Source organism: Pseudorca crassidens, chromosome 7, assembly GCF_039906515.1.
Source record: "Pseudorca crassidens isolate mPseCra1 chromosome 7, mPseCra1.hap1, whole genome shotgun sequence".
Taxonomy (NCBI): domain Eukaryota; kingdom Metazoa; phylum Chordata; class Mammalia; order Artiodactyla; family Delphinidae; genus Pseudorca; species Pseudorca crassidens.
The window spans coordinates 66404622-66417981 of NC_090302.1; the positions used below are offsets into that span (position 1 = coordinate 66404622).

The 13360-nt window shown below is 32.2% G+C and overlaps 1 protein-coding gene across 7 annotated transcripts in view; it reads left to right on the forward strand.

The window, feature by feature from the left end:
• The window catches only part of CNTLN (centlein), a 328541-nt gene that overhangs the window by 179582 nt on the left and 135599 nt on the right, over positions 1-13360 (forward strand). For 5 of the 7 annotated variants that reach the window (XM_067744463.1, XM_067744465.1, XM_067744462.1 and 2 more), the window contains exons 9-12: positions 1652-1828; positions 3629-3754; positions 9459-9580; positions 10950-11069. In XM_067744463.1, coding sequence (XP_067600564.1) covers positions 1652-1828; positions 3629-3754; positions 9459-9580; positions 10950-11069 — 545 coding nt within the window. The remainder of the gene's footprint in view (positions 1-1651; positions 1829-3628; positions 3755-9458; positions 9581-10949; positions 11070-13360) is intronic. The other 2 variants (XM_067744464.1, XM_067744466.1) reach the window with 2 other exon arrangements.

Below are 13360 nucleotides of genomic sequence, written 5' to 3' on the forward strand. Positions count from 1 at the left end.
TATTTTAATGATTTAGAATTGCAGCTTCTTGACCAAATATTCATGTTTTTATATTCTTATCTGTTGCATTATAACCCAATGATGACTTGGAAAACTCGTTTATTAAAGAGCAGAGGATTGCTTATTGGATATACCAATAAGCTAAAATTATGTTTTTCCGTTTTTTTTCTAAATTTTTGTTTGATTTTGAACAATTTATTTAAAATTTCTTTGGTAAATGATGTGATATTAATTGTAATTTTATTTAACAAAACCAGAACAAGAATAGGTAGCCTTTGTAAATTGTTCAGATTGGCAGCCCAAAGGAAAAATTTATAAGCATCATAAATCTGTTTACAAAAAAGGAGGAAAGAATAAATAAAAGCCATACAGTGGTTAAAGGAGGAGAAAAGAATAGGTCAGACTCCTTTGGAGTTTGGAAGAAAAGTGCTTAAGGTATTTTAATTTGATGTTCAATGCAAGCTAATAGAGTCAGTATTTAATATTGTAAGTTTGGTAACAGTACAATATAAACAACATTCTGAGGAAAATATTTAGTGTTGTGATAGAATAAAGATTGGGAAACAAATCAGGTGACTTATATATGAGGAAAGTGTAATAGTATGATGATAGTATACTGTAATAGTATGATGATAGTATAATGAGATGATCCTTCTCTTTATAGAAATTACAGGTTAGGATTAGTAAAAATTTGCCTATCCCCTAAAAAAAGAAAAAAGTAGTCAAAACCAAGAAAAGGTAATATTTCTCATTGTTAGTTCAGAAGAGTTAAACATACATATTTTTCTTATAATCCTTAGGAATATCATTTAGGAAGGATGGGGCTCTCCACATTTTAAATGAAACTATTTTCAGGGCTACTGGATCCATGTTGATAATATTAGAATCATAAGATCTGACTTTTCTTTCCTGGAAATCAACAAAAACTTGGTTTCACTATGATCTAGTGTTTTTGTTTTTTGTAAATGGAGTGGTTAATTTGAAATAGTGTATATGCATGGATTTTAATGGTCTCAAGTATATTCAGTTAAGATGGTGGTACAATTTTGTTGAATGCTAGTTTTCATGAATGCTAGTTTTAGGTTTCTTACAAACTTAATTTTCCTGTGATTTCTGTTGTTAAAATGTGGTGCTTACCATTAACAGTTTATCTGGCATGGGAATAAATTTCAAAGGAGAATACTGTGAACTCTGCTGACTTTAAAAAGTATCAGAGTTCTTTGAGTTATCACTAAATTATAATACATTAAAAGCTAATTAGACGTATAGTGCTGTTGGTTTCCTTTTCTCAGGTTTATATTCAGTGGTATTGCATTAAGCATTTACTGAGGAAATACCTATGTGTATAATCATTAATTTGAAATAATTTTATAGATGAGTTGTGTATATCATGCACAACTTTAAATTTTTTCTCCTGAAAATCTGTATGACAGTATTACTTATGAAAATATTTACACAGACTCTTGGTTATTTTATTGAAAATGCCATTCTATAAGGATGATAGAAGCTTAGCTAATTCAGGTTTACGGTTTATTTTTGAAATGAAATGTTCTTTCTTGGAATACTTATGATTTATATAATGTAGTAACATATATAAATATTTGCATGAATGTGTAAATAATGTAAGACACAAACATACTTTTTAAAATAGGTTTCTCAGCAGCCATCTTTATCGAGCTTAGAAACCTTAATGGTCTCACAGAAGTCTGAAATTGAGTATTTACAGGAGAAACTGAAAATAGCAAATGAAAAACTATCAGAGAACAGATCTACCAACAAGGGTTCCTCAGAGAAGAGCATCTTGACAAGTACTGAAAGGAAACATAAGGTAGGGGCATTTGTCATTTTGTGAATTTGTCAGGATGAGGTTGGCAAGGCAAGTGATGAAGTTAAAAAACAAACAGCAGCATTTACTTCTCTGCTTATATTTCTGGAAGCTTTTAAAAAATATTCTGTGTCAAATGTTTTATAAAATCATGGCTGGGAGTAGCAAGTTTTCCCTTTTTGAACTGAATAATATGTTCCTTATTTAATTAATTAAATATATTAGTAATGATATACCTCTTTCGCAGTAAATTAACATTCTTATATTAAAAAGTTTTGATAAGTATCCCTCATCTATCTAATCTATAGATAAATTAAGTAGAAATTTAATGTGGTATTAGTCCTTAATTCAATTTTCTAATTTTAATTAGAAGAAAAATATATCTTAATGTTTCTATTTCATTGAGCTGTCATATTTAAAATACTGCCCATGTGGAATATAAACTATAAAATGGAATTTAACATTAATATGTGCAGTTACATATTTTCAGATTTAAAGGTGTAACAGTGGAGAATAATAAGCAAATTTTTTGTGGCATGATTCTTATTTATTAATGTCTCAGCTTTTCCTTTTTGTGGTATTTATTGCATATTCTTATTATATTGCAAAAGATTCTATGAACATTAATATAAACATTTCAGAATATCACATTGTAGATATATTATTTCTATATAAATTGAATTAAGCTTTTCCTAAAAGTAAGGAGTTTTAGAGGTATGTTTCTCACACTTGTTACTTCAGCAGTAGAAAATATTTTTAAAAGTAGAAAATCATGTTTTCAATTCTCATTCTTTTCATTTTTTTCCTATGAGTAGGACAAATGTCTTAATAAAGGAAGTATTTAAAATGAGACCTATGTTTCTGTGGCATTCTTATTTACTCCCCCTAATATTATTAGTAATTTTCAGAACTAGCTTTATTTATGTATGTATGTATGTTTTTAAACATAACTCCGTTATATGTTTCTTGCCATTTTGGAGTAGTTTCACAGCATTGAGCTTTATTTAAATGAAAGAAAATACTCCTAAAATTGAGAGACCTTATAGGGCCTAATTTGGTTGTGTGCTGTATTGTTGAGCTTTAAAAATGTACTGCTTTGTTGTTTCATTGCGTTTAATAAAAGTCAAGCAAATGAGAGTGATATTTTGAAAGAATTTTCTTTCTTTTTCATAAGGACATGCAGTAAGTATGAACAATATGTTGCCCAGCTTAATAGTTGCTTTCACATATTCCTTCTCCAGATTGGTATATGAAGCTGTACATAATATAAACACACATTCTTGTCTCTAGTTAGCCACATTATAGTTAATGACCATATGGTCATTATGGTATAAGATCTACTGTCTGTTGTATTTATATTCCTCAAGCATATTGTTCCTTCAACTTCACAGTGTGTTAAACTATTTCAAAGGGAAAAAAATCCTTTCCCTCTTGTTTCTGGTTGTCCTATCAAGTGTAACCTTGGACCCTTATAGAGCAATTAGACCAGCCTCTATCCCCTCCTTTGTAATGAGGTTTCTTGCATTTCTGAGTCTATAACCCTTTAGTCTTCCCTAATGGGACATCATTATTCTGAAAGAAACAATGTAAATGTAAATGAATATTCTCATTAATGAGTCACAGAGAAACCTTTAGCGGTAGCACTGTGGTAATTCTGCTTGTTATTTCTCTGGTATTCCATGCAAGATTTTTTCTTTTTATAATTCATTATTAGTATTCAAAATTACTTGTTCTTTAATTTTGCATGTCTTTCATAATCCAGTGTTCCAACTAGTTCAACCATGTCCTTGTTTTATTCTCAAGGAACCACCTGTGAAACGCTCAAGGTCTTTGTCCCCAAAGAGCCCTTTCTTAGACTCAGAGGAGCTAAAGAAGCTGAGAAATGCTGAAAGAAAGATTGAAAACTTAGAGAAGGTACTACAGCTAAAGGTGAACATTAAATCCTTTCTTTAGTAATAACCTTGCATAGGTAAGGATATACCAAAGTAAACATTCATTTCACAAATTACTGCTTATCATTTATCTTTCCTGAATTTAATTACTTTTTAAAAAATGTGTAAATTGGTTAGTCTAGTTCTTAAGATTTCTGAGGATCATAAAGTAATAAAAAATTTTGCTACTTTAAAAACTAAATGTTTATTCACTACTTTAAAATTATTAGGGAATATTTTGACTCTGTATTGAGAATAAATTTCTTATAGTTTCTCAGAGACCAAAAAATACAACTACAGCAAATGGAAAGGGAAATTTCCTGTGGTTCTTTATATATGATAAACATACACAAAGAAACGTGAGTTAACAACTATGCTAACCTAGTTCAGGCCACTTAAAATTGTCCTTTACAGAAAAATTATACAAAGTGGCAAATAAATATGTATTATTTTCTCCATTTCAACTGAATTTGTCTCAGAATGCATGACATTTGAATCTGTTGTGTTCTTCCAGTCTTTAAGAAGCATATGCATTTATTGTTCTATCTTTAAGAGTTTATACTTTCCAACTCATACTTTGTGAATTATCTTTCTCAGAAGAAGTTGGTTATGTGTATTGAACCAATTTTATGTGACTATATTGAGGGCTTTAATTTTTTCTGTGAATTTAATATGGCTAAACTTGTCATTCTTCATTCACAACTACCAGAAGGCCAACACTATTTGAGATTTAGCCATTTAACTGAATCTCAAATAGCTTTATAATATTCTGTGACAAGCCCAATTTACCGATGATTAGAATCCAAATATTTAAAACTTAGATTCTTTGTCAGATAGATTATTCTTAGGAGGAAAATGTTTTGTACTCTAGAGCAAAATATAGTTTAGAGATATAGTTAACCGTAAGCTACAATTGGAAGTTTTTTTCTGCCTTTTCACTAAACATTGTTTTAATTTATATTTATTCAGATTTAAACTATTAGTTCTAAACAAAGGAAAATTATCATCTATTGTTTCTCCCAAAAATAAAATGATCAGATGACCTCAGCTTGCTAACATTTAGCCTACTTGAAATTTATACACCTGTAGTTATTTGCTCATTCATTTGTTTACTCATTTGTAACTTATTGGCTAATGCAATTAGCCAAGCATTGTGCTAGTCACTTGTATAACAGGAGAAAAAAAATGATGCTGAGTAAATAGTTAGAATCTAGTGTATTGGTGTGAACGTGGAGGTACAAACAGGATATTATGGGCATGTTTAGGACACCATCATCCTTCTTTTGCATAATTCTTGAAATTTACATACCAAGGCTTCTACTTCTGTCCTCTATTAATCTGGGTTCTCTGGAGAAATAGAAACAATAAGATATAATCCTTTAGTCTTCCCTAATGAGATATCATTATTCTGAAATACGTGTGTGTGTGTGTGTGTGTGTGTGTGTGTGTGTGTGTGTGTGTGTGTGTATAGAGAGAGAGAGAGAGGGAGAGAGAGATTGATTGATTGATTTACTCTAAGGAGAATTGGCTTATATGATCACATGATTATGGAGTCTGAGATGTCCAAGATCTGTAGTCATCAAATTGGAGATCCAGGAGAGCTAATGGTATAGTTCCAGCCTGAGTCCAAAGGCCTGAGAACCAGGAGAGCTAATGATGTAAGTTCCAGTCCCAGTCTGAGTCTGAAAGCAGGAGACCAGTGTCCCAGCTCAAAGACAGTCAGGCAGAAAGAATTCTTTCTTACTCAGCCTTTTATTCTGTTCAGGCCTTCAGTGGATTGGATGAAGCCCATCAGATTGGGGAGGGCAATCTGCTTTATTTAGTGTATTGATTCAAATGTTAATTTCATACAGAAACACCCTCACAGATACACCCAGGAACAGCCATTAACCAAATACCTGGGCAGTCAAATTAACATAAAAAATTAACCATCACATATCCCATTCAGTAGTAGAGCAACTCCACTCATTTGCCCCCAAAAGTCTGTGAGTCTTTTTTAGTTCCTTGTTTTTGGCAGGAAGGAGTAGAGCAATTCAGACATTTTTAGATCTATTCTCTTCCACTTCTTAAATTTCTTGTTTCAGAGAGTCTCAGAAACATTATACTAATTTATTTCCTCATTCCTTTTTTCTAATAACTGCTCTCTTGGATGAGGCCTCAAGTTTATTTTTAGAGTAAAATTATTTTTCACACAATTTCTTTTTCATTTATATTTTTTCTGTATTCTTTCAAGTTAATTGATGATAATTGTGAATTTCAAATGATTGTTTTCTTTCACAGATTTGCAAGATAAGGGAAAAATGGGAGCAAATTTTTTTCTTTGCATTTTATCATTTGGTAGGAAAGGATTTCTTATTTTAAAGGAGCAAAATAGCTGAATGAAAAAGGCACTATAATCAGTAGCATTTAACAAAAGGAATGGGTAAACAAAACATGTATATTAAAGCAACTCCAAGGAGAGTAGTTGGGCCCAGGGCATTTTTAAATTTACAACCTGACTTTAGTAAATGTAACTCATATATAGTGAAGACAGAAGACCTGTTTCTATCTTCTTGATTATTAGGCTATAGTATTAATGCTATTGCTATTACTCAAGCACATGTGAGTATAAGGTAAGATAGGAATTAGTGGTGTGTTTGTGTTAGTTTCCTAGGGCTGCTGTGACAAACTACCATAAACTGACTAGCTTTAAAAGAACAGAAATGTATTGTCTCAAAGTTCTGGATGCTAGAAAAGTCCAAAATCAAGGTGTCAACAGGGTTAGATCCTTCTGAAGTCTGTGTGGGAAAATCTGTTCCATTCATCTCTCCTAGCTACTGGTAGTCTCAGGTGTTCCCTGGCTTATAGATGGCCTTCTCCTTGTGTCTTCACATCACCTTCCCTCTATTCAAGCCTCTCTCTGTATCTAAATTTCTCCTTTTTATGAAGACCAAACATATTGGATTAGGACCCACCCTATCTCATTTTAACTTGTTTATCTCTATAAAGATCCTGTCTCCAAACAAAGTCACATTCTGAGATAATGGGGTTAGCACTCCAACATATCTTTTAGGGAGAGATTCATTTCAACACATAACAGTGTCTTATGGTTTTTAAAATACATTGGGATCATGGAGCTCCTTTTGAAGACCATTCCCCACTAATACACGTTGAATTTTTGTCATGGTCTTTCCCATGTTGGTATTCTTTTGAATACTGCTCTTCAAGAACCTAATGGGAACATGGCAGACAAAATGTTCCTTGCTTAAATATGTGAGCAATGGATTAACGTTTTTCTATTTTTGTGATCCTTTAACATACCAATGTGCATTGTGAATCTATAGGAAGGTAGAGATACATTATTTATCAGATTTACTTGATTATACCTATTAAGATTTCCCAAAAGACTGTTGCTCCATGGAAGATACTGTTGGAAACACTAAACTAAAGACAAAAGGCATGATCATGGCATGGTAGGTAGCTTTAGGGTCCCAAGTTGATCACCAAGGTGGATTGAAGGGAGGGAGGGAGGAACAAAGAAATTTCAGGAGCCTATGGTACATATGTACATAAATTTTGATACATTGACATGCTCTTCATGCATATTATTCTAATACTATATATTATAATAAAATATAATTGTATAAACATTAACATATGGTCTTACTAAGCTCTCTTCTGTGGCTAGTTGTACCTGTTTTCAAGATGGGCAACCAATGTTGTAGAGTCAATAGTAATAGAAGAGATGAAAGTTCTTATTATAAAAATCTCACCCAATTCCAAATCCTGAATTCATGGGTGTAGTGAATTATAAAATTTAATTTGGAAACAGTGCATCAGAGCTTTATGAAATTCTTACTATCCTTGCGATTACTAGTTCCATGAATCTCTGCTTTACTGACTTTCAATTGACTTTTCAACTGACTTTTTAATTCATGAAGTTTATACATTCTGCTGAAATTAGACATCCATGGAATCCTTGGTATTCTATAAATGTTTTTTTCTTAACTTAAGAAACCTTGCTATCATACTCTGAAGATTGAGCCACTGTTTTATTAATAGTGTACATGTTCTTAGTTTGCTTTATGACTGTCAAGAAACCTTTGAGCAAACGATGATTTGATCAAGAATCATTTCTGTTCTTATCAACTCAGAAGTAGAATTACAAACATCATTGAGAAAAGTCAGTTGATGCAACTTTACTATTTTCTAATATTTTAGTCATTGAGACTTGTTTGTACGCAGAAGTTAGAGCCTCTAGTTTAGCTAGTTTAATTACAAAATACATAGAAGTTACTCTGTAAATATTTTATTGAATGATCTAATAAATCGACCTAGTTCCGTGACTGTCCATGGGATATTTTTGGCTTGCTGACTCTAGAATGCAGGCTTAGTAGTTGTGGCGCATGGGCTTAGTTGCTCCGCAGCATGTGGGATCTTCCCGGACCAGGGGTCGAACCCATGTCTCCTGCATTGGCAGGCAGATTCGTAACCACTGTGCCACCAGGAAAGTCCATAAATAGCTTCATTTTGAAGATGGAGAAATTGAGACACGTTGAATTTAAGCAGCTATGTCAAGGTAAAATTTAGTAAGTTTGAGCAGCAGGAGTTGAACTTTTATCAGCACTTAACACCCTGCATATAATAGGTTATTAATATATGGTTCTCCAATTGAAACAAACAAAATTGAATTTTGTATCCTGAATTTTTAACCATAGTATTAAACCATGCTACTTTTTATCAAGTAATTATGCAGTGGCTGTGATTTATATCTTCTAAAACTCTTTAGAATAACATTTATTCTAGTTTCCCCGTCAGTGATGCCGTTTTCATGCTTTTTCATCAAGCACTTCCATTTCCATATGGCATACATACCACTCGGTACACACAGGGCTCAAATACGTCCTAATAACTACTTAAGAGAATTATTGAAGTTTTCCTACTAGATATATATTCAAAGTATAATGGCAACATATAAATACTGTTGAGACAGGTAAAATTGCAGTAAAATAATGCAGACTCTATAAGGTATTAACTCACTGTTGGGATGAGAGACAGATAGTCAATGAAACAGTACATTTGCCTTCTAAATGATAAGGGCATCACTGTTAATACTTGGGAAGAGGACAGAGTAAAAAGCTCACTTTTGCTTTGAGCCTCTATTGGGCAAGCACAGTGCCAGGGGCTTTACCTATATGTTAGTTTATTTAGTTTAATTGTCATAATATAGATTTCTGTGTTCTTTTCCATATTCTATAGTAAAAGAAATTGAATTAATTTAAATAGTGTTCTTAAGATTATGGTCTTACTATGATTAGTGTCCTTACACTAATTATATGTGCACTTATAACTAACAAAATAGTGATGCATTATGTGTGGACAAATCCTGGAAAACAAAATTTAATATGTAAGATTGGTTCATAAATACATGTATATATACTAATTATCAAAAGGGAAAGGAATGAAACGAATTTGATGCCAAAATTTTGAGATTACTTAAGTGATTTTTTAAAATGCCATGAGTGCCTCAAATTTATCAAGCAAACCTGTTCTGTGACTTTAGGAATTCTTCTTTTTCTTCTGCTTAAGTAAGTATTACAAATTAATTCATATTTACATACTATTTTCTTTCAAATTTCATACTTAGATTGGTAGCCTTTTATTTGTAACATTATACTAATACTTTGTTCAGACTTGTATACTTGCTTTTTTGTGTTTTACAGAGCCAAGAAAATGATGAGCTAAGAGATGCCCATGAAAAACACAAGGAAAGGCTACAGATGTTACAGACCAACTACAGAGCAGTAAAAGAGCAATTAAAACAGTGGGAAGAAGGCAGTGGCATGTGAGTTACATAGCTCATAAAGCCATTTCCCTAAATATTAAATGGAACTGAGTAGCATCATATAGGTGATTTAATGGCTTTTGTTTGATTTTAAAGAAATTATTTGGTAGTCAGATCTTTATTGAGGATTCTAAAATAGAGAATATAATAAGTGAAAATAGAAATATCTTAGCAATAACTATAGATTTTCCTATCATTTGCAGAAATAATTAGCATAGGTGATTATGAATGATTGTATATATTTTTAATATATATAGAGTAACTTAAAAGTATATAACAAAACAAAAATAGTTCAAATCCATATGATTGAAAAACTACTTTAAATAAATAAATAAAATACTGGTGTTACAATATATATAACTCAAAAAGTATTTAAGTTTTATTTGAAAGACATGAGAAATAGGAAATTCACATATATAGTTAACTATCTTAAAACTACTTCAACCTGATATGCAATTTGAAAATCTTTTCTATCCATCAGTTTGTTCTGCAGCTTATCTGAATGAATTGGCAGTCTCAGTTCAATTGCTCTGAACAGGTGTTCAGATCTTGGTTAGTCGTAAATGGCTCCCCTGTTAACAGTATCAACAGAGGGCAAAGGACTGAATGAGTACAGAAAATCTACTACCCTCTTATCTTTTGAGATGGATCCTTTAGGGCAATGTTGATGATACACATTGGTCTGTTCTACAGAGAAATAGTTTCTAAATTAGCCAGTACTGCACTTTTACAAAAGAAAATGAACAGTTTGTTTTAGGTACAGAAAATGAAAACGTAAAGGGCATTTGGCATGTTTTATAGGTAATTGTCACATCTGATTTTTCCTTTGAAGAACAGAAAGTGTTTCATATTGCTTTTCAGTAAAGCAATGATAAATCTATTTGTCCTGGATTTAGCCTCTGCTTACCTCACTTTTTAGTAGTCACTGGAAGTTTGAAGACTACTTGCTAACTATCTGATATTCTGATATTCACTGATAACTGCTTGTTTTAAGGTAGAGCACATAAACCACATTCAGATTGGTTGACAGCAAATTCTAGATGTGTTGATTGCTTATAGTCCTTTTTTGAAACTGTGACATTTCTGCAATGTATGTTTTATTACTAGTAGAATGAATGAGAGAAATAGACCTGAGAATATCATGTGTTTGCTTAAAAGTTTGCTTTCCATAGCAGCAGTTTAGCTTTTTAGGAAATCATGATCTAGGATTTTAATTTCTACATACTTAGGTTTTAGGAAATTCATTGCATAGTGAACTTGATTTAGAAATTTGGTCAATAGATATTTTTAAATTTTATGGAATGTATAAATGAATTTTTATTACACTTTGAACATGTTAAGTAAGAAAGCAATTTCATTTTAAAAATAGGATGGAAATCAGGAAAATAAAGAGAGCAGATCCCCAAAAACTTCGACAAGAAGATTCTGATGCTGTATGGAATGAACTGGCCTATTTCAAAAGGGAGAACCAGGAGCTAATGATTCAAAAGTGAGTTTCTTTTTGTAACAATGTCTACTTAGATAAACATTTGAGAGAAATTCTTTGTGTCTGAAAGGCCACGAGAGAAATTCCTTATAAAACTTGGAAAATGAAATAATCTGGTTTGCCTGTAAAAGTGAGAAAAAAAGATTAGCTTTTAAAATATATATATGTATAATGCAATAACAAGTTGCACATTTGCTAGCTCTAGCTGAAACTGTATAATATGATCTAGGGATTGTGTTAATTAATGTGGCTCTCATCTGTTGGAGGTGTCGCTCTTCATTAGCCTGTATTTTAGACACTGCCGTGCTTCATTTTTGGAATGAGGTGGAGAGGGGATAACCTAGCCAGGCATCCTTGTTTGATCTCCTAGATACATACGCAATGCAGAATGCCTGAGCTCTCTTGGTTCCCTGCCCTGTCCTGCTAATCCCAGCTGAGCTCATTATGGTGTAGGCTTGCTGCTACTCTTGGAGCTAGAGCTGTCCAAGCTAATTACTGGTAGCAGCAGAACTGCCTGTTAAAGGTCTGGTATGGATCTGCTAACATGGTCCTTGGCGGTGACCTGCAAAAGACACGAGGGAATTGCTTTCTTTATTGCTGTGCACTGCCTGTCCTTTGGGCTTAATGCTGATCCCTCCACATAGGTCTTTTAGCTGCCCTAAGTATAAAACTTGATGAAGGATACTCATATTTTAGAAAACATACAGCTTGCTTCCTTGATCTTATAATTCACAAGGTATTATATTCAGCTTGGCAAAGAAAGGACACTTTTTTTTTTTTAACAGAAAGGAGTTAGACCAGCACAATTAGCCTCTTGCTACTTAACTATTTCTTCATTTAGAGTTAAATTTTTTACACTCAGACCATGGAATTTTTTTGAAGGCTGGATATCTTTTAGATTACTAGAATTTAGTATCATGTGGCATAATGTGATTAAATATTATTGAATTTTCATAGCTGTAAATTAGAATCTTATTTTGCATACTATATAATAACACATGTAGCTTTAGATTACCACCTTTTCCATGCAATGCTAAACTTTTGAAGAAATGATCATATCAGTATACATTTAAATGTATACTTCCAATTACCTCAAAGTATACTACGTTCTATTAGTATTAAATGTTTGATGCTGATAATGAAGTTTCTTATCTTGAAAATTTTTGTAGATTTTATAGATTTGTCCCAAATATATTCCCTGATAATTTTAGATAACTTTGTTGAGATATAATTCACAAGCCATGTAATTCACCATATAAAGTGAAGAAGTCAGTGGTTTTTAGAATATTCGAAGAGTTGTGCACCCATCATCACAACAAATTTTAGAACAATTTCATTACCTACTCCCCCAAAAAAGCCCCACACAGTTTATCTGTTACCTCCATTAATTCTTCCACTGCTCTCCACCCCTTAGCTAACCACTAATCTGCTTTCTGTGGGTATAGATTTACCTATTCTGGACATTTCATATAAATGGAGTCATATAATATGTGGTTCTTTGTGACTAGCTTCTTTCACTTAACATAATATTTTCATAGGGTTTATCTGTGGTGTAGCATGTATTTGTACTTTCTCTGATAATCTTTAGTGATCTTTTTGTCTCCAAATACAAAAGTTAATTTTGGACAAAATAGGTGCGAAACCTAATTAACTAGTTGCAAGATCTAATCTATTCAAAAAAAATTCAAGCAGAGGTTAGTTGTAAGTGGTGTTTATTTGAGGTTTATTTTGCTCATTAATGAAATAGAACTAAAGAAAAAATAATAAAGCCTTTTTAAGGAAGTTCGGGAACGGTTAGAACCCTGGTCTGTTCACCCAGCAGTATGCGTATGTTACAAGTAGCTCTGTAAATTAGATGCTAAGAGTCATTAAAAGTGTGGATTTTTTCCCCCTGAAATTCATTTAAATTTATTAATGTGATAGCCATTTGAAAAATATTTATTTTTCATATCAGTTTTAATTTATTAAATAATAGTGAAGTTTGAGGTGATAACCTTGAAGAGTGCTAAATAATTGATATAAACTTTAAGTCATATAATAATGTTTTGGGGGGTGGATTATTTTGTGAAACATTTATTCAGTTAAGAAATGTGTTTGAGTTACTGCTGTGTGACAGGCATTCTGCTAGGTGAATGAAATGAGAACATCAGACAAACTTCCTACTCTCAGGGAGTTTTCTTGGGAACGTTCTAATGAAATATAATGTTAAAAATTAAACTAGAAATATCATGATGAAACAGTAAGAAAGGAAACATGTCTTTTTATTCATTGAAGTTTGTTTACTGATGACAGAA